This window comes from Protopterus annectens, chromosome 8.part0 (assembly GCF_019279795.1).
Source record: "Protopterus annectens isolate FY-2018-M chromosome 8.part0, PAN1.0, whole genome shotgun sequence".
NCBI classification, from domain to species: Eukaryota; Metazoa; Chordata; order Ceratodontiformes; family Protopteridae; genus Protopterus; species Protopterus annectens.
In genome coordinates, this window is record NC_056741.1 from 1,142,793,087 (window position 1) to 1,142,816,044 (window position 22,958).

Here is a 22,958-nt window from a genome sequence, read left to right on the forward strand (position 1 = left end):
ATATCTCAGCAACCAAGTAAACAGAACTCCTTAGCCTCATATGAAAGCTCTCAGCTAGATGAATAAAATGATGCTGGCAATATGTGTGTAATCTGAGTGGTTGCTGAGATATTGTAAGTTGTTTACAAAATATTACAAAGTAATAGTTGCTGTGTTTACTGTGACTTATAAAATTCAGTTTAAGACCTAGAGCCTAAAGAATACAACCACTATAAAAAATATTTTGTGCTGAAGAGTTTGTCATTTGTACTTTTTTCATAAACACTATGGTTCCAGAGATACAAACATTTGTTTGAAATGTGAGGGCATAATTTGATTCTGTCACAAGGCTTAGGCTCCACCCATTGGAAGTTAAAGTGCAAACTTCCTGAGCTCCATTGGAATGAATGAGTTTAAGGCAGTGTGGACTTAAGTATATGTCCTTGCATGAAAGTCAAAATAGAAGCAAGACAGGGATGCAAACTGTAGCTTTAAAGAATAGTGAGGGGAAGGTTGTAAGACATAAAGAATGGTGGATCCTGATGTACTTTGATGGAAGAAAGACCATAGTGAGGGACAGAAGAAAAAGAGGATAAATGATTTGGAAGTGTCAATGCCACAGGGAATGAGAAAGTAAGTCTTGCAAAAAAGCATGAGATATCAAAAGCAGAAAAAAGGACACAGACCAAAAGGGTGACAGGAAAGGACAGCATTCTAAAAAAAATTATAAGAATTATAAGACAATCAGAGAGGACGGGATACAAAACTTGGACAAAGTGTTCAAAGGGGCATTATCCTGGGCAGATGACATCTGCAATCAGAGAATCCTGTCAGAGTATTAATGGTTTTATCCAAGACAATCAGAACAGAACTATTGAATGCACAGTCACATCTCACTCCATGATGCTGATGCCAACGTATTAGCTACAATGCTGCTACTTAGATTGGACAAGATTCTACTAGCAATCATTCAGAGTGAACAGAAAAGGCTTACAAAAGGTAAATCTTTGGAGGATTGTTGAAAAATGCTGGCAGACTTTATGAAATCAATGAAACACATCAAGCCCAACAGACTGAGGCTGTATTATTTTACATTAAAAGTCTTTCACTTTCCACATTAAGGGGTTTAATTTAAGATTATGAAGAAAGGTGAAATAGTGTTCAATTTCAGAGTATGGGTTACAAAAATATATGTTATCCAACACTAAGGAATTGTAAATGGAAAATTAACAATGGAAGTGAAAGTCTCTGGGAGTACTTGACAAGGTCCTCATTCTCTTCAGCCATTCTCAACCTGGGAATTGAGGCTCTGGTGAGAAGAGTCAGGGGAATGTTTGAACATCTTGATTGGGGAAGGATGAACTGGGCCATATTAACTTAGATTACAGACTACAGTTTATTACTGGAAAAAGATTTACATCAGAGGAGTTATTGTAGCTGTCAGGGTTAGTATATAAATATATATATATATATATATATATATATATATATATATATATATATATATAGTTACCTATGAAAAGATAAAGCAGCTGAAATATCGAACACCATATGGTCGAGATCCTATGGTCGATATTTCAGATGATCGATCACTGTAAAGTCTTAAAAAAACAAAACAGCAACAAAGAAGACGTTACTGCAGGGGGGCAAGCCCCCCTGCACCCCCACACCCCCTACTAATATACCAACTCCGAGATCGCTCTACACCGACAATACAGCACAGAATGGGAAGTATTCCTATTCCCTGCTGTAGCGCAATCTCGGAGTTGGTATATTTAAGTAGTGGGGGTGGGGGTGCAGGAGGGCTTGCCCCCCTGCAGTAACGTCTTCTTGTTTGTTGTTGTTTTGTTTTTTTAAGACTTTACAGTGATTGATCATCTGAAATATCGACCATATGGTCTCAACCATATGATGTTCGATATTTCAGCTGCTCGATCTTTTCATAGGTAACTATATATATATATATATATATATATATATATATATATACACACATATATATATATATATATATATATATATATATATATATACACTGTCCAGATTTTTGCCTCATATTTTTGATCTATTCCTCATATAATTTGTGGTTTTCTGACAAACCACTGGGATGATCTGAAGACTAAAGTCACTAAATAATGACAAACATTTTGAGTTTCAGACTTCAAATCCTTCAGAAAAAATGCATGCTAACACAAACCCTGTTACTCTATCAACTTTATAAGTTTCTAAGAGAAATATTTAAAATCTGTCCCTATTTCTGGGCCTTTATCTCCCCATTTTGTTAGGCTTTGTCCAGATTTCTTAGACTACAAGGTTGAGAGGTATGATACATACACACACACACATATATATATATATATATATATATATATATATATATATATATATATATATATAAGGTTGGGCTGCCAAATATTTATGGCATGGAAGAAAAGGAGTATAGTAAAGCTGTACAAGGTTGGTGGAACTTATAGAGGATACTATGGCTAAGAGGGACATGGGATGGTTATGTATTTTGACGTAGATGACGATGTATGAAGTCAAGAGGAAGAACTAACCTAAGGGAAAAGGGGTGGGGGTGTAAACTCTCATGACATTTATTGGGGTGTAAACTCTCATGACATTTATTGAGCTGAGTTATTCTATTCCAAAAGGTGGGTAAAATATTTATAGTGAAGGTGCACTTAAATATACATATTTATAATTTACATGCAATTACTCAACAAAAGTTCTTAAGGAAAAAAATCCTTCCTACCTTTTTCATGTACCCCTTTGCCCAACCTCTATATGCTTTCATGGTTTTCATTTCTTTTCTCTTCAATATGCTTATAAAATATCTTATTCTTCCTTCCTAACATTGTTTGCTGCTACTTCCTGATTCGGGCCCTTTACAACTTCAATTGCTTCTCCTGCTTTCTTTGGATTTAGCATAAATACTTCCCAGTCTTGCTTCTATGGACTTCTTAATATTTCCTAAATGCCACCTTCTTATGCTTGGCTTTCTCTGGAACCTCTCCTGAGATTCAAGGAGTTATTTTTCTTTCTTACTGCTTCATTACTCAGAGTTCTGTTCCCACTGCGATTTTCTTTGTTACTGCTACATTACTCAGAGGTGTGTTGTCATGTGAATTTCCTCCATTGTTCTTCTACTCTTCCTTGCAGTTTTTGTGATAGGACTTTGCCAAGATACTGTCATACTAAGTTTCCATACCTCAGATCCTCAGAGCCAAAACTCCAGAATAATTTTTATTACAAAGTATATGGTATATTAATCTTTCCTCCTGATGAGCACCCACTTCTAAGTTTGAAATATTCCTTGCGTGTGTATTTTTTTTTTTGTACCAACTATACCTCTTCAACATCATAGCTAGAGAAATCTGGACAAAGCCAAAAATAATGGGGACAAAGGCCCAAAAAATTGGGACAAATTTTAAATATTGCTGTTATAAACTTAGACATTTGCTAGAATAAAAGTCTTTGTTTTATCATGCATTTTCTGAAGGATATGAAGTCTGAAATGTAAATGTCTGTCATTATTTACTGATTTCTATCCTAAATGATTTGTCAGAAAACCACAGTTGTTATAAAGAACCAACCTAAACTATAAGGCAGAAAGCTGGACATTCTGCAAAATCTGAACATTTCAGAGTTATGGTACCAACTCCTTCTGAGTGACTTATCCCTAGCTGCTTCTCACATGCCCCTTACTGCTTGATGTTGTGGAAATAAAGGTGTTCCAGCTAACTTGCAGTTTATCCTGGTGTATCACCAGCATTAGCTGTTCTTGGTCTGCTACTGTTAGGATTCCTTCTGTTATTTTCTGTTATCTTTCCTGTTTTCCACTTTACTATGGCGCTCTGTAAATCATGCAGAAATCAGTGCTATTCCTTGCCTTTGTTGGAACTTAAAAGTGCTTTTTCACCTTATCAAGTGTCTGGACATACTGTTGATTTAACTCATTTTCTTAGGTAGAAAATGCAACTCTTCCATTTGTTCCTTATTTTTCTTTCCTGCAGATTATGTACCTTGGTATGTTGACCTCCCAGACACGATTCTATACAAGCAAAAGTTGTTGAGTTTGCTGTATTGGGGAACCTCTTTTCCCCAGGATGTTGCAATCTGGAGTTAAAATAGGTTTACTTATGAGTCACTGAAGGATTATTTTTTGGCTCATTGTTTACTGAAAATTAAATACCAAAAATGGTGAGCCAAAAAACATAAAACAATGAAGACTTTTTTTGTAAGGGGACAAGCCCTTCAGACCTCCAACCCTCTAAAAATATATATCAACTCCACAACCACATCACAGTAGAGAAAAAACAATGAAATGCACCACTGGTTTGCACAGTACAACATACTGCTGTGAAGCACTGCAACATAAAATATTCAAAACAATAATGTTATCCAGAAAAGAGCAATGACTCATAGGATAGACATTAAAATAATTACGACAGGGTGAAGGTGATCCCCCCTGTATGGCCTGTATGGCAGGGTAAAGCCATCTCATGTCACACAAGAAAACATATTTTAAACATAATTTTTAACTCTGTTAAGTACTGTTTTTGCAATGCGGTTGTGCCAAAATAACATGGTTAATGCTCTCTCCCAGTAAATTTTCCGGGTGGCAACATCTGGAAATTACTGCTCTTGGTCATAATACTCCCTCTGCATTGAGAGGCAATTGTCCCTTCTAGTGGATTATATGACTGGTAACTACCAAGAGTACCTATTATCGGTCATAGTACTCACTTGCCAGGGTCAGATGAACATCCATGCCACGTTATTCTAAGTTTTGTCTATTAACTGGGCCTAAAGCACATAGACCACAGCAAAACTTTGTCACTTTACTTGGTTTCATACAGAATACAAAGAGGCGACCTATGCCAGACTTATAAGGTACCCTCAGACCCAATATTATCATAGGAAGTTACTAGGCTATTGGTCCTGAGGCCCTTACAAGCCTAGCCAAGAATTTAGTCCATGTTCCAACAAGTCAGCACGTGATGCCACTGTCCATCAGGGACACAGGTGGAATCCTAGAAGTGTATTTTTTTGTTCCCCATCCAGTTATCCAGGTTGTTCTTAAAAAGGGTTAATGAGGTGTTCTGCTTGAAGTGGAGAGGGAGTTTATTCCACAAAAGGGGGAGTCTCTGGGGCACAAATCTGTCCCACCAACAAGTCCTGTTGATGTCACAGACCAGGTTGAAGTCGCACATGTGGGTTAATCAAGTGGAGCTTGATTTACAGATATGCAGCAGTCCCATCAAGGCGGGGTCTGAGATTGCTTTGTATGCCAAACAGAGGTCACCTGTGAGGAGTCTGTAGGAGACTGAGTAGAGGAACAAGGTCTTTAGCCTATCTGTGTAGGGTAGATGTTTGAGGCCCTGGATTCTCTGGGTGAGGAATCTCTGTGGTCTTTCCAGCTGCTGCATGTGCTTTGTGAGGTACATGCCATATGGGGCATTGTATTCAATAATTGGTCTTATAAGGGAAGAACACACAGATGTTATGACCACCTTGTCCCTGGATGAGATACCCTTACTAATAAGGTGGACCATGTAGAAAGCTTTCCATACAATGGAGGCAATATGGTGGTCAAAAGTCAGTTTGCTATCAACCTGCATGCCCAAGTCCCTCATGACTGATGAGGGAGGCTTTGGCCAGGTCAAGGCAGGTGGTCTTCCCCTCATCCATGGCTTTGGTGACTGTTTCAAAGAAGTGAACTAAATTTAACAGGCATGACCCCTTGATGAAACCAAATTGTGTGGGATTGAGTGTTTGGAGGTCGCCAGTGCCCTTGTTATTGAGGTCCATGATAAGCCGTTCCATAGCCTTGCAGATCAGCCTAGTTAGGCTGATGGGTCTATAATTTCTTGGATTGGTAGACACTCCACCCTTGTGCAAAGGGATGACAGTGGCTATGGACCTACTCCACATCTGTAAGTCTAACATTGCTAGGAACACCTGGTCCATGGACCTAAACTCTTCTGCAACATAAACACAATGATTTGGAGGAACAAATACATATCTCAGAGGATACCACTACTATGGAACAGACATCCTATCCAAATAAAACAAAGCTCATCCATGTTCTTATTCAAACATAATTTAGACCAATAGATGGGAAATAGGAAATTTTTCCAAGGACTGACCCTTGTTTTCCTACTAGGAAGAGGCAGTGCTTAAACACCCTACCTTGCAGTAGGGTCTCCTAATACCATGAAGATGTGGCCCTAACAATTAATCCTTCACAAATGAAAATTATTTAAATTAATTTATGGCAAGGATAGTTAAACACGTATGTGATAACAGCTAGGTAAAAATTGTGTAACGTGGTTAGGCTTAAAATGCCCCATCAGGAATGATAGCACAGTATTCTCCTATGAACTTATGAACTGTATTTCTGTCCTAAATCTCTGTAGTTTGATGATTTATGTGGCCGCGTACTCTACTGTATTGTTTGGGGTATCTATAGCAGCTCAATGTTAAACAGCATTTTTTGAGCAAAGCAGCATTTTCATAATATAACAACATTTTTCTACAAAATCAATATTTGGCTACCATTTTAGCATCCACTACAGCTTATTTCAACAATATTTTAACATCTACACTATGTATGTATACGTGGGTACAGTCTCCCTGCTCGTACATCTCTTCTTTCTTACTGACCTGTGAATCGGGTGAATTTTTTCACCAGATTACAGTTTGATGAATGTGAAGATAAGTAGTGCAAGAATGTACAACAGTGAGGTTTGAGGACTTTTCCCTAGTCCCCACTGGAATTATATATATAAGTAGCAAGGGGTGAGGATGCAGGGAGGGTGTTGCTCCCTACAAAAAGCAAAACAAACTAAAAAGAAAGCTTTAATTTATGACACATTAAACTGAATGTGCATTTGGTGTATATTTTTCTGGCAGCACTAGTATCTACAGTGTTGCAGTTCAAGTTTTCATAATACACTGATTGATGTATATATATATATATATATATATAAATATATATATATATATGTATATATATATATATATATATATATATATACACACTCACACACACACACACACACACACACACACACACACACACACACACACACACACACACACACACACACACACACACACACACACTAAATCATATAGCCAGTAGTTGAGTGCAGGAATGTGAGTGTACAAAACAGTGAATCACAAAACTAACAGCTAAGGATCTTTTATGTGGTTAGCTATGGAGTTTCTTTTACAATGATGAGCTTTGTCTCTCTTCTACAGTGTTGCTATCATAAAGTAGCACTACAGTCTTTATAATGGAAAATCATACTTAAAATTTTAGGCTAAAGTATACATATGTATAAGGTCTATTTTTTATTAAGGTCCACATTTTATATACTTGTTTGTCTTTTCAGCTTTTCCCGGTTAGGGGTCGCCACAGCGGAACTCCGGTCAGCTAATGATTGGCAGTAGATTTTTATGGTGCCGAGTTGCCAGCCCAACGCCCAACCTTCAGCGAAGGCACGCCCACAATAAATATAAAATGATTTCATCATTATAGCTTTCAATATAATCTGTAAAATAGATAATCTGTTTTATAGTAAAGATTATTAATATGTGAGAATGTAGCCACAAAGGTTTTGTTTGCTATATAAAATAGAATATTTTAGATTATTTTACAGTAAACATGCAGTATATAGCATACCTTTTTTAACTTTGACATAGTACCATATTTAAAGACTGCTGTTCTGCAGTGCTGAAAACACAAGAAATTGCCTTGCTGTCAAACATGTATGTACTTCAGCAATGCACTGCCAAAATACTTTTGACACATTGCTGTGATTGCAGGTTTGCAAAGTCGAGCACGGTATTTAATGTGGCGAGCTGAGTGCTGTGATTATTGTGGAGTGCTGAGTGCTGAGAATGTTGCTCATTGTCAGATCCTCTCCTCATGAATAGTGAAAGAATAAGTCATAGAAATGACTTCTTCAGTAGGCTACTTTCATTCTAGACAGACACATTAAATTAGCAGAGATTTAAACGTGTGTCTTGCAGAATATAACAGTTCATTTACTTGTGCCTTTTAAGTACATATGTATACAACAGAATTAAAACTAAAATAAAGAGAAGTAAAATAAGAGAAGTAAAGTCTGTGTTTAAAAAGAAATGATAACAATGGAGCAATGCCATAATTAAAATCCAATATGCTTATCTCCTGTTTGGTGTTCAGACAAACACCCACAGTTCTAAACATACAAACTCCAATGCTGCAGTGCCATGGAGAATACTACATAATACATGTTGGTAAATAAGTAGCAAAAGTAACTAGTTCCTTTAGTGTGAGGTTGTGCAACCTCAGAGTAATTAAACTTAGCATAGGGTTCTTATGAGATGCACTCCTGCAATGCCTTTATTTACAGTTAAGATATGTCTAATTTTCTTTACTTTAATAGTTTTAAGTTTTCCTAATGTGACCTGATAAATTACTCAGTGAAATTGATTTTGAACATGCATTTTGATACATTTTCTTGGTCAGTTTTCAATAGGTAATCATCAAGGTGAACTGTTTAAAACCTTGCAAAATAATTTTGTTACAATGTTCTCTGAATTTGCCAGCAAATTAGAAAAACACAACAGTGGCCTTTAGACTAGAAAAAGGTAATTTTCTTAATCCAATACCAGAAAAAAGCAGTGCTTAAGACTGACCAAATTATCAAACAGTTGCATTTGTTTGACATACTGTCAAGGTAATGCTCAAGATCCTGCAAGCTAGAGTCTAGCAGTCCATGGCTCGAGAACTTATAGACCTAGAAGTTAGTTTTATGAGGGGTAAAGTCACCACAGATCAAATTGTTACCATCTATAGGGTAATAAGAGTAAACAGGGCTGTTTACTTCAGCTTAAATGACTACACTAAAGCCATTGGCTGTATGGGGCATAGCAAACTACTGCAAGCTCTTTAAGGAAAGGAGGATAACAGGTCATCATATCTGCCTCCTGAGGGCATGCAAGGTGCAGAGGGTAGGCTTGCCCCATGTAAAAAATGTTTTTCATGTTTGCATGCTCCATGTGCACTGTGGTAATGGTATTTTTATATTATTTTGTATCACTGATTTGAAAGCAAACTAATTGTGATTTAAAAATATCTAAATACCCAAATGTTGACTAGCATTAACACAAAAAAACAAAAATAAAAAAAAAAGTCCACACTATATTCAGTGTGCTTCAAGTGATAACATCAGAGCATGCAACAAAAGAAAATTTTTTTAATAGGGGGCAGTAATTATATACTCCAACTCCAACATGACACAATAGCAGGGAAAGGGCATATTCCCACACCCCAGTAATATAACAATCTCATACAAATGTTGATCAGCTGATGCACAAATCAACCTGAAATGGAGAGGGAGCTCCCTCCACCATGGATTGAAAAAAGACCACTACTGTCTTTATAGTGGTTATTTTCCTGTATTTTATTTTCCTTGGCATACTATTTCATACTTTAAAAGGTCAGGAATTGCTTCCACAGGTGTTTTAAAGCCTCTTTATCTAGTATTTATTTCCTTGTCCAGTGGAACTAGGTATCATCATGTTGTGAATGCCCAAACTACTACCCACCCAGCTCCATTACATATTATGCTTCAGGTTGGTCATGTGATAATACAGCTGCATGCAATTTCCAGATCAAGATCTTCCTTTATAGCTACTATTATCAAGATTATGTTACCATGAGGGGATCTCCAGTTCAGAAACGCTTGAGACACTGTCCTGTGAACTATCCAGGATGACCCTACTCTTACTATAAAAGAAAGGATTGTAGTTACCTTAAAACTAGATCTGAAAGACTCCTTAGTAATGACCCCACTCTCCTACTTCCCACTTTGGCAAATGACACTTTCTGTATCTTATATTGCATACCTTAGCACAGCAAGCCTAAGATGTGTAGAAGGAGACCTCTGTAGTACATTATGGGATGGGATGGGATCGGTCAAGGCAGTTAGCAGCCTGGGAAAGTTTTGGTTGCTGTACAACCTTAGTGCCTACAGCCATAATCTTATAAGCTGCCAAGGATGGACTTACTCTTACCAAAGCAAGAATGTACCATATGAAAGTCAGGAGTGATATGTGAAAGACATATTTCACAGAAATGGTAGTAAATGATTGGAACAGCCTTCTTGAAGTGTAAGTATGACAAGTAGCAAATAGTGACTTCAAGAATACAGCATGCAGGCATAAAAATATCCTTATATGGACAGAGTACCACTGAGTGGTTAGGTATGTGGGCAGGAGACAAGACTCTAAATAAACTGGACGCATAGCTTACTCAATAAATTTAAAACTTAGAAGACATATATTCATTTCTTCTTCTATTAGACTCAGAATATTGAATGTTGCTCCTCTGCACATAGTTTCTACACTTACTATGCAATTATTGAATTTTGTGGGGAAGAATGTTTTCCCCTTACCCCTCAGGTTGAGTGATCTTGTAGTTAGTATATAGAGAGTTGCAGGGTAACTAACTTACTTTTAGCATATATACAGTTGCAAAGCTGGGGGTGCAAAGTGTAACCCCACAAAAGCACATATGTTTGTAACTACTGCTGAAGTTCACAGTTTGGGTAGTGGTCTATGTCATTTTGTTGACATGAAATATGATTAAATAGCATGTGCTGTTTGCTATGTTTCCCAGTAAAATAAGGGTAGATGAGGTAGCCAATGTGATTATTGCTGTCAAAATCTATGTTGCTAAGAGAACTAATGGCAATTGAGACAGAGGTGCCCTCCATGTCATTAATGTCGAATGAGAAATGCTGCATAACACTGGGGACTGGACATCTTCATGCTGTTTGGATACAAAACAGAATCACTGTATGGCACTGAAGTGCTAGTCACCCTACTGCCATGTGTTTAATAAAAATATTAATTGTCAGAATTAGTACGATTGGAATTAACTTCAGTATTTAGCAGCAGGATTAAGTAAAGTTTATAGCTGCTGGATTAGGTTTGGGAAGACTGTATAAAAACTGAGGAACTTTATACATCCTATCTGCCTTTTTAGGAGCAAAGCTGACTGACTGTCAGGAATACTGCAGTCAGTAACACACACATCCTCCAAAGCTGACAGAATGGTGGAGTGCAGGTTGTAGAAATTCCTTCTGTAAAAGCTCATAGTATTTTAAAGCAGGCAGAGGAACCTCAGTGGTTTAACACTGAAAACAATAGCATATTCTAGAAAGAGTCTCAGAGAAAGAGAACCCCGCTCCCCCACAAGGAGAGTCAGAATCCCCCCCTTGCCATATCTTCTTAAATATCTGTTTACTTACATTTTGTTGAGATTGTTTATTTTTTTTGTTTCCAAAATTTGATAAGGCATTAGAGAATCCCTTGGAAAAGTTGGAAAATGAGGGCTAAAAAATCTTGAGAGACTCCCTGCATCTACTTACACCTTTCATCACATGTTTTCATCACCTCTGTAGCACATGGGACAAAAAGTAAATCTCTATCCAAAGGAGTATTTAAAATCTAATTTTTAACATCTGGGAGGTTCTGAGAACACAGCCATGAAAACCTCCTCAAAACTGTACCAGTGGCCATAGTTCTTGTACTAGTATCAACAGAGTCATACACACACACTGTATACAATGAGTAGTGACTTGAACAATAGAATAAATTATTTTAAAGTAGATTTTTCCTTAGAAAAAAGACCTGCAAATAAACCATTCCGCTTACTGTCATAAGTAATCAGGACAAACCTTAACACAGAAGCCAGACAATACAAAATTCTGAAAATCAAAGTTGCAGAAACGTACACTTTTCCCCTATACTTATCAATAATCTTCCAATCCTAGAGAGAACGTAACTGGAGGCTAGTTCTTTGATAAGTTTTTGATGTAAAATGTTATCAAAGAACTTTGATAAGTCCAGAAAGATAGATGAGGTAAGTAGACCATTGTTTGTGTTCATTCACAGTGTTTATGAAGCTAAGTAAGGCTGCTGTTGTGCTGTGTTTAGGCCAAAAGCCATGTTGGGTTGTGGACAGGAGGTTGTTTTTAAGGAGTTGCTCAAGGAGTTGAGTGTGAATGCATTTTTTGAGTATTTTGGCTATCGGTGGGAGGATGGCAATTGGCCTTTAATTATAAAGATCAGTGGATCTGCCACCTTTGTGTAATGGGATTACGTAGAATATCTTCCAAAGTTTTGATACATACTGTTCAATGATGGTTCGGTTGATCAGGATGGATATGGGGTAGGCAATGACATCTGCAGCTAGTCTGAGATATTCGTTAGGGAGTTGGTCAGCAGCAAGTGATGATGGTTTGAGTTGAAATAGAAGTTTTTTTATGTCAGCAGTTGGAATGGGCTTACAATGGAAGGACAAGGGGTTGGGTACTTGTACTGTAAGGACTGAAAGATGAGTGTAGGTAACATTATTAACTAGGGATAGTATGAAGTTGATAAAGTATTTGTTGAATTGAGTTGCAACACCTGTCAGGGAAGTTTGGTGTGGTCAGGTTTGGAGTAGTGGATTGTCCTGGTTTTAACAACTGGTTTATGGTTCCTCAGAAATATTTAGGGATGTTTTTGTTGGATTGATGTATAGTGTTGTTTTTTTATCATGCTTGATCTGTTTTACTGCTAGGTTCCGGAGATGACAATACCTCTGTAGGGATGCTTGGTTTTTGGTGACCTAGTGATGATGCCATGCTTTATCTCTCTGTTTAAGGAGCAATTTTGTCTCAGCTATAAGCCATGGTATATGTTTGGATTTTAAACATATTTTCCTAAGGAGGGAGGGGCTACACTATTTAGGATAGAGATAAATTTGTCATTAAAACACTGAACTTGGTCAAGGCATAGCTATTTTAAGGGGGACCAGTTGCATTGTAATAAGAGTGTTTTAAAGATTTTGGGGGAGAAGTTACTTTTATTACAAATGTGTTTATACAGAGTGTCCTTTGGGGTACTTATTTAGGCCATCAGTAGCACAGTATAGTGCAAGCACAAACCCTACACAAGTGTGGTTCATGAGAAAATATCCATAGATATACACAAGTTAGCAGCAACTGGAGTCAAGCACTCCATAACAGCGGCTGCTAATGACTGAGCTATTCCAATGAACTTTCATTTTAGCCCAAGTTGCAGTCCATAAATTCTTCTCTCCATCAACAATCGTTGCAGTCACATGGATTGCTTTGATCATTGGTTTTCTGTCAAGTTGCTTTTCACTAAAGGCCGTTCACTCAAAATCATTTCACTGAAAAAATAATTTACAAAACTTGTTATAAGCTATCCTTATATCTTGCAACCTCAGACTTAAGAAATTAAGGATGGTCTGCAAAACTTTGTCCCTGAAATGTAAAACAGATTTTATGGACTGCCCATTTGCTGTTCTCATCAGTGAGTGGTTCAATCAGATGAACCATATATGCTGTATCTGCACTTCAATGTCCCCAGCAGCTGATTGCTGGACACAGTAAACATTTATGTATCGGTGCTGCTTAAAAACAGTTTGCAGAAGCCCACATCAAGTTTGCACAGAGTATTCAACACTGCACCGGTATGTGCAATAGGCAGTTGCCATGACTACATGAGAGTAATCAATAAAAATTTTGGTTTGATTACCCATGCACTAGTTAAAGTAGGTGTCCAGCATTTTATATAAGGTCTGCAGTCAAGACTGTCAAATGGGAAAAAGTAAGTTTAATGTGAAATGTTTCAAGGTGTTTTTTTAATGTGATACATGCTGCTTGCAGCAAACCATGTCTCACCTCATATAGATGGTTTCAAACTTTAAGAGATTTTTCAGATGCACTAGAATACTGAAGTTTTGTATTAGCTCAGATGGACAGTTTTGTAACCATAATCCCACCATCTCTGGATAATTCTAAATATGTACCTCTAAAATAATATCTCAGCAATTATACTTGTGAGTCATGCCCTTGTCATTCGATACCTCTTCCGAAGCATTCTCAGTAAGCAATTATGCTGTAAATAGTACAAAACAAATGTTATACATTTACTGTAGTTTTCTATTTCACATTTATTTTTAAGGAAGAAATGTGAAATGATATATTTTACTCTTGTTATAACCATGTCATAAGAGCAAAAGCCAATACCTCTGAAAACAGGATAGAAAGGTCTTATTGTGAGATGAGAAGCAGTCTGCCAGGATGACTTTTCACCAACTTATAGTATGTGGGGCTGAGTGTAATACAAAGAGGACAAACAGAGAAGACATTCTAAACATTTCAAACACAGTTGGATTTCACTCACATCTGAGGGCCTCGTCCATCATCTCGAGTTAAAACACCCTCCTTTTCCAGCAGCATTTGGCGAAAAGTGCTCACTTTCTGTCGGATCTCCTCTTCTAAATACCTGCATGGAAATAAAACACACCACTAAGAGAAGGAAAGGTACCTCTTAATAATGAAATGTTCAACACCAAATCAAAAAACACCATTTATGTCAGAAAATATGTAGAAGGAGAAGAAGAGTGTAGAGACATAGTATGTGGTTCAAAAATGGTGTTGCACACTTTTAATGTGGGAGCACCATTTGTAAAGGGAAGTTTTACCATTTCTACTCATCTGAATGCCATTCTGTATTTGTACAAATTGCTAAATGGCACCTATACCATGATACATGTTCTGAAAAAAAATATCTTTAGCAGCGGTGACCAAAAAAGCGACCCGATTGCAGGGCCTTACAAAAGACACAAATGTTTGACCCAACAAGTATTGTGTTAGCTCCCCCATCCACAAGTACATAAACACACATACAAACTTGAACAGACACACACATATATCTATACATATATATAGAGATATAGATATAGATAGATACATATATATTTGTGCACACATGGTATTATTTATTAATTATAATTATTACTTGTATACAGTGCAATTTCCCCTCATCTCTTACCCAGAAATTGACCCCATTTGATTTTTTGCATTTTATCACTCATTCTTACAAAACCTTCAACAATATGGCAACAAGCTAAAACACAGGAAGATAAGTCTCTGTTAAAAATTAATACAAAAATAGGAAATTTTGCATGGTAGTCATGAGTTAAGAATAAATAAACTATCAAACGAAAAGAGTGCAGCAGGCAAACGAAGGAAAACTCCAGCTCTGTAGTCACTCAATTTATTATAAAATCCACGAACACAGCTCCTCCAAAAACACAGCATAAACGCTATTAATACAAAGTTACGCGTTTTCGTCCACACACAAACTGGACTTCATCAGATAATCATTCATTGACTTAATTGCCTCTTAAATACTTAATAAAAACCAACCTACCCAATAAGAATCACAAAACAAAATTCAAACTTACAAATCAGGCTACTACATTAGGCTCATTAATATTAATTAGGATAGTATAAAAGGTTCCTATACTACACAGTTTGCAAATGAATAAAAATTCAAGATATTCACTTTTTACATTTGTTTAAAATCTTGTTATCAAAACCTTGAAAATCACATAGTGTATCACTCTAACTGTTTAAAATCTAACCTATATCTAACACTTAAAAACATGAATGTTTGATATGTATTACAGCTAAAACATCAATACATTCTTTTCATTAAAATCAATGGGTTACTAGTGTGATGATGCCATCTACTGGCTGAATGTTAAATTACACCTTTTCACATTCTAGCAGCTCTTAATTTCAACAAAGGTAAAAGTGAAATATGTTCATTTAAACCAGGTGTTCTTGCTGCTTCCAAGGTGATCTGCCAGCATAATTCCTTATATTCTAAAAATTCTTCCCATGGACCACCTCTTGTATCCTTCAAAACCTGCTCTAAAACAAAAAAGAGGAATTTTTACCCTTCACATACCCTAGAGTGCTTGTATAAAGCATTAGTTTCTTTGCCTTTCGAAATTTCGTATAGATGTTCATATATACGTCTCCTCAAGACTCTCTCCGTTTTACCCACATAAAATGATTTACATTTTTGGCAAACCGCCAGATAAATTAATCCTTTTGTTTCACAACCATACTTTCCCTTACTACTTATCCTTCTGTTTCTACTTTCTATATAAATTTCACCTTTATTCATAATATACTCACATTGGTGGCATCTTCCACATTTAAAAGTGCCCTTTTTCTTCATTCCTCCCAAGTGGTATACATTTTCATTGCAGTTAGTATTTCCTATATTATTACCCATCTCTAGAATTTTTTTCATATTGTTCGAATTTTTATATACTACCTTTGGGCTTAATTTAGATATTTCATCAATGTCTGATAGTGTCACAAACCTATCCCATTCTGTCTGGAATATCTCTCTAACCCTAAAATTGGACATATTATATTCCAGTAATAAAGCCTGCTGGTAGTCATTAGATGGAGTAAAATTATTACCATCCTGTACTACAGATGATTGTTCCTCTGCAATTCCTTTAATAGGTCTGAATTTTGAACTCCTACCCTCCTCCACTTCCTTCCTAATACTTTCAATGAACATATCAGGGTACCCTCTTTCCAAAAACATCTTTTTTAATAGGGTACATTCATTGGTAAAATCCAACTCTAAACTGGTCATGCGACTACCCCTCACGAACTGTCCTTTCACAATATTCTTTTTACAGTGTGAGGGGTGTGCACTATTGAAGTGTAGAAAGGAGTTACAGAAGGTAGATTTTCTATATATTCTAGTTTCTAAATTATTGTTCAATTTATAGATTTCAACATCCAAATATTGTAATACATCAGAAGAAGTCTGATATGTAAATTTGAGGAAATTTGTGGTCGTACTGATATATTCAAAAAATTCATAAATTTATCATAACCTGCCGTCCAAAAGATGACGATGTCATCCAAAAAACGACGGTATAATGTCCAACAGTTATTGAATTTAGAATTTAGGATATAATTTATATAAATATAAATAAATAAACTATACAATTTTCCACATTTTGTGAATATTAGAATATAAGCCGAGTTTCAGAAAGCATCTGTTTCTTCTTTGTGGGTCCACTACAGGACTTACTGAGGCAAACTATATAGACGACCTGCTGTTACAGCAGTAACACTATTAATCATGATGCATGACAATAGTGGCAGCAATATTCACAATGCCTCACAGCTGAATAATTTTTCACAGTGCTTTCAGAAGCATGATTTTTCACAGTGCTTCATAGCAGCATGGCATTTCACAATGCAACACAGCACTGGCACCACTCCTGACTGTGAACCACAACACTAGTACCACTGGACACAGTGCATTGTAGCATTTGTACGACTGCTAAAAGTGATGAAAGCACTATTATCACAGCACTAGTACCACTACTCACAGTGCATCACAACACTGGATACACTGCTCACAGTGTACCACGGCACTAGTACCACTGCTCACAGTACACCACAGTGCACTGGTTCATGGCTAAAAGTAATCAGAGTACTACTATCACAACTCCTAGTGTACCACAGCACAGGTACTGCCATTCACAGTGCAGCACAGCAGTAGTACTGCTATTGCTCATAGTGCAACACAGAAGTGATACTACTGTTCACAGTGCATCACAGGTGCGGCACTAATGTTCACAATGAGTCAAAGAACTGTCAGAGCTATACACAGTGCATAATAACAGCAGTGTCATTAGTCACAGGAAACTACAACACTGGCTCCATTACTCACAGTGCATGGCAGTTGTAGCACTAATGTTTGCAACAGATCAAAACACTGTCAGAACTGTAAGCAGTGCATAACAAACAGTAGTACCTCTGATCACAGTGCTCCATAGCAGCTTAACCTTTCACTGTTTATCATAATAGTGGTTCTATTTTTGGCAAGTCCAGGGAATGCCAGCCTGGTTCCATATGTCCTGTTTATATTCTGGAGAATTAAGTTATTATTCCCAGAGTGTAAGCAAAATAAGATAATTTTTGGAGGATCAACTATCGGCCTTTAAAGCAGCTTCCTTTCAGGAGAAAACATTCTTATTGTTTGGAATTCACATTCTTGGCTGATGGCATAATCACTGTGAACACTGCAGTTCAAATGCACTTGCATCTTATTTATTTTTACTTCATTTCGTGGACTGGGGTGGTGCACTGATCCTCACACACTTATTGCAGTCACTGCCTGCATGGAAACAAGCAGAAGTACAGTTTGATAAGCCATTGCCATACAATATATGCCAAACAAAAGAGAGAAACAATGGCTGCAATTAGATAAAGAGTTAAAGCACAGCTTACAATTGAAAAAGACTGTAAGGAAATAAAAAGACTGTAAGGAAATAAAAAGACTGCAAGACATTAACGGCAGTGCATTGCAAAAAGATAGTCATCAACAATGTTGCCTGAATGTTTGCAGTGATAATATTTAATTATATTGCATAAAATTTAACAAGACTGCTAAGGAGAATCTGGTCCCAAAATAAATATGGGAAAACTAGTCTAGTTAGTTGGGACACCATCAGAAATCTAAGAGAAGGTGTTTGTGAGGCTTAGACAACCTATGTCCGTATTGACACAGGATTACCAACATTACAGTTTGCTTAAATTTGGCCTTTTCAGCACTGGATAGAGTGATTCCCAAAGTTTTGGAGCCAGAAGTGAAAAATTGTTTTCACTGTAGTACAGCTGGAATTTATTTATTTATTTATATGGCATTTGATAATGGGAATAAGTCCAACTGGGCATGAATCCATTTTCAGAGGAGGCCAGGTGAGAAAAGCTCCAGACATAAAAGAACATCAATTGACTTAACACATACATATTGTAAACATACAAAATAGGTGCAAAATTGAGAACTGTGCTACACAATAACAATTGAACTTATTATAGAAGTCAACAGAGGAATTGTTAGTCAGGATTGTGGCAAGAGCAGAGACAGGAATTTAGTAGCCTTTCTCGTGAAGTTTTATTTTTTTAAAACTGACGCAATATGTGATAGATCTGATGGAAAGAGGAATTTTGTTCCAGGTCACTGATACTGTGTAGCTGTATAAACTATGGCCTATTGACTTTTTAGGCTTATAGATGTCCAGCAAAAGTTGGTCAGAGCTCTGGAGACAGCCACTGGGAGTATAGTGACTGATGGTGAGTGAGATGGCAGGAGAGGAATTAGGCTTACAGATTATGAAGTAGATAAAGAGCAGATCAGAGAAAAGGAGACGGTGAGGGAGCTTAAGCCAATTTAACAATTTTAGGGAGAGGCAATTGTGTGAGTTGTAAGGCTGGTTTGTAACTAATCTGGCAATTTTGTTATAACAGAGTTCTAGTTTGGTTTTAAGAGTGGATTGCAAGTTGGTTAGAATAGGTGAAGCATAAAAAGATTTGGAAGTAGGTAAGTGTTAGCAAGGAACAATCTAGAATCATAGGGTATTATCAATGGAAGTGATGGAAAAGGATGTTTGGAAATGAGTAAGAGATTTGGTAAGAAAGAGAAGTATTTTAATTATGTTAAATAATGTATGATGGTAATATAATTAATCTGCGATACTAATGCTTTAAAAAAGCTTGATTGGCAGTGGATTGGAGACAGAGAGCAAATTTTTGGAGGAAGCAGAAGTTAGTGGGAAACCATATGTTACTGAATTAAAAGTATCCCTTCTAAAATTGCACATTTGTCAAAATGAGATAGGAAGTGGGAGATCTTTAAAGAGAAGGAAAGACATTTACTAATTTTGGATTATGTTTGTTCAATGCAGTGGTGGAGTAAAATGGTTTGGTCAAGCATTTGGACACATGATGTTTTTGGTTTAAAAGAATGAACTACAACATTCCAGTTATGTTGTGGTAAGCTGTTATTTTACATCAAATGTTGTGGGTTTTATTATACTGGGGCTGAGAAGAAGTGTTTTGTTTAATAGGAAGATTGAGACTTGTATGGGGTCATTTTCAATCTGACATTTGATGGCTGATGGAGAAGGACTGAATCTGTATATAACCATGTTATCTGAATAAGGAATGACTTCTAGTTTTGGCATGTAAACTGGTAATTTTTTATAAAGAAATAAGCAGGATAAGTACTGAGCGCTGTGAAATGCCTTACTTTATGGGGCCAGTAGTGGGGAAAAAATTTCCTATTTGTCTGTGTTGACTAGATAGTGTGTGATCTATTTTGCATATTTTGTGCTAATTTCAGTACAGGTGGGTGCTTTAAGAAGGGTGTTATGATCCAAAAGGTCAAATGCCTTACTTAGGTCAATGTATTTTTGAAGAGCAACAGTAATAACTATTCAGTTTGGATCATGAACATTTGTGGAATTAGCTTGGTCGCTTAACTGTTCTGCATGTATTCTGAACAGCCATAAGCTGAATCCACCCCCATTTTCCAACCAGCCCTATGTCAGTGCATTAAAATAACCACGGAAAAGATTCCCTTTCAGTTCAAACCACAATAAGTCTAAAAATTAAATGCACTTCACCAAGCTTTTCTATGTGGAAGATATCTTTTTGGTCTAACACTCAACAGGCATTTGTAGCCTGGGAAAAAGTAATTCAGATCAGGTCTTAACAGCTTGACCCACGGTGATGTATTGTTTATACATCCAGGAGTCTAGTTATTCTAACTTGTTTGTTCAGTTTCCAACATTAAATAGACAACTACTTAAAATATATTTATTAGAGATAGTGATAAATGTACATGGAGAACTAATGAGCAATCCAGGATTTATGTATCACAACATAATAAGAGTAGAAAAATCACTGAGTTGCTAAATAGTTTGTGGGATGCTTTTGGTTTTGTGGTAAGGTAGCATTTGATGTCTATAGGCACAGGATGCACTGATTTGGTGTATAGCTTGAAAGGGTTAGGTTATATATCTATTAGGTTAGCTGGATTTTTGGTGAGTGGAGTCTGAAAAACTGATATCCAAGTCTGCATGAGTTCTGGAAGTTTGTTTGAGACTAAATTGTGGGAATTTGCATGGTCAGCCATTTTAGGTTTAGAGAGGTATTCAGAGGAAGGTAAGATAAAAGTTAATGTGACTATGAAGAATACAATTGGCTTCCTAATAGTTTTAACAGATACAAGTTGCATATGTAGATGCTGAATTGTTTGTGGAAATTTTATATTTAGTCTAGCATACTGATGGTGGCTGGGTCTTAACAGCTTCTTTGTAAGCACAGTTGATATAAGTTATAAGTGGCTAAAGGCTACTATTTTAGGAGATACCAGCTGTTTGTTTGTCTTTTGGCTTTTTCCCGGTAAGGGGTCGCACAGCGGAACTCCGATCCGGTAATGATTGGCAGTAGATTTTTACGAAATTCCAAAGTGCCAGCTCGACGCCCAACCTTCAACAAAGGCACGCCCTTTTACGCACGCATGTCTTTCGAATGCTACCCAACCACGAGGAGGACATGCAGACTCCACACAGAAAGCACTCCCAAGCCAAGCTGAGAATTGAACAGGAGAACCTCTTGCTGTGAGGTAACAATGCTACCGCTGTACCACCGTGGAGATTCAGTTATTTTTCCAAAGATCATATTTTAAGACCTGCTGTAGTTTGAATTGAAAGGGAGTATTTCCATGGTTATTTAAAAAATGCAATGATATAAGGGTGGTTGAGAAATGGAGGTGTGAAGCTTAGGGCTCCTCATACTGCAGGTATAGCAGTCAGAATATATGCAGATTATATGAAGATACAGTGTGATTTTCTAAAAATACTGCAAAGTTAAGCAATTACCTCTTTTAAGGATGGACAGTCAATGCTGTAAGACACCTTACCTTCTATGAGAGAGGGCAAAATGAAGTTTCAGCAGGATTTGACAGTCACATATAATAAAATCCAGAGCTGAAGAGTTATTACAGTTGCAGGTATACAAAACTGATAATATTAACAACAAGTTACATAGCAAAAAGATTGACAATTATAGGTATCTCAGAAGCTAAGATGAAGAACTAATATCCTTTTCCAAAGATCTCATTAAAGAAATAAAAAAGCAAATACAGCGGTAATACAGTGGGCATAGAGTGTATTCATAGGGTCAAAAATGCCAGTAACCTAATGCCATAATAAATATGCACTAATTCATAAGCAAAGAAGTACTTGAGGTAGCATAGTGACTTGATACACATGCACTAATTTCTAAGAAAAGAAGCACTTAAGATGCTTGAATGCAAAAACCTTTCTAGATTTTTTTTAAATATTAAGACCACAGAATACTTCTCTGAGGCAGAGATGAACTTAAGAAGCTTCAAGTTTGGAATTCTTGGACTATCCCACATCACTGGTGGTATTATGGAAAAATGAGAGGAAACCATTTAAGTCCACATGTAATGGTTATGTGAAGGTTGCTGAGAACCACCTGAAAAGTCCAAGTCAGCTACTAAGAATGAATGCCTCTGAAGAAAAGGATGTGTCATGCATTGGTGTTGATCCCTAAGGATGTCAAAAGATACCTCAGATCAGTAGTCTAATAACCAGGAAAAAAAAGTGCAGTGGAAGGAGATAAGACTGTCATATAATTATATACCTAGGAAAGCAAAAAATCTAAATAATAAAATTATTCTCAGCAGAGGAAGCTATCCACCCAACAGCAGCAGAGGTAGTGACTGAAGACAGGTAGCAAGTCAATAAATCCAGCAGTTCATACTGTACATTACAGCAGTGGCTAAGGACCCCATCTTTTTGAGCACATGTAATAGAATGTATTATTTAGGACTCCCCCTCCCACCTTCCATAATGTTTAGTATTCTAGTGATTATCTTGGGTCACCATCTCCAACCTACGTAATGCTTAAAGTTGTGGCCATCGTCTAGGATCCTCCTCAGTTTAGTGCAGAAAATTAGGCCTATGACCTGGCAACACCTTCATAATGGACTCCTTAGCATGAATCCCACAGTTTCCAGTTTTTATCTGGTGACTCTGATAAAGTCACCTGATCATGCAGTACTCTGGGGTTGCCCCTGGAAAGAGACACTTGGGCCTAATGAACTTACTATGTTGTCAAATAAATTAAAAAACATATAAAAGATAAAATTTACAAAATCAATGGTTGTTACCTATGGATACTCCATTCCACTCC

At 36.8% G+C, this 22,958-nt stretch overlaps 1 protein-coding gene across 1 annotated transcript in view; it reads right to left on the reverse strand.

Moving 5' to 3' along the window:
• The window catches only part of LOC122809275 (serine/arginine repetitive matrix protein 3-like), a 1,071,439-nt gene that overhangs the window by 338,590 nt on the left and 709,891 nt on the right, over positions 1-22,958 (reverse strand). The window contains exon 3 of the mRNA XM_044080656.1: positions 14,242-14,343. Coding sequence (XP_043936591.1) covers positions 14,242-14,343 — 102 coding nt within the window. The remainder of the gene's footprint in view (positions 1-14,241; positions 14,344-22,958) is intronic.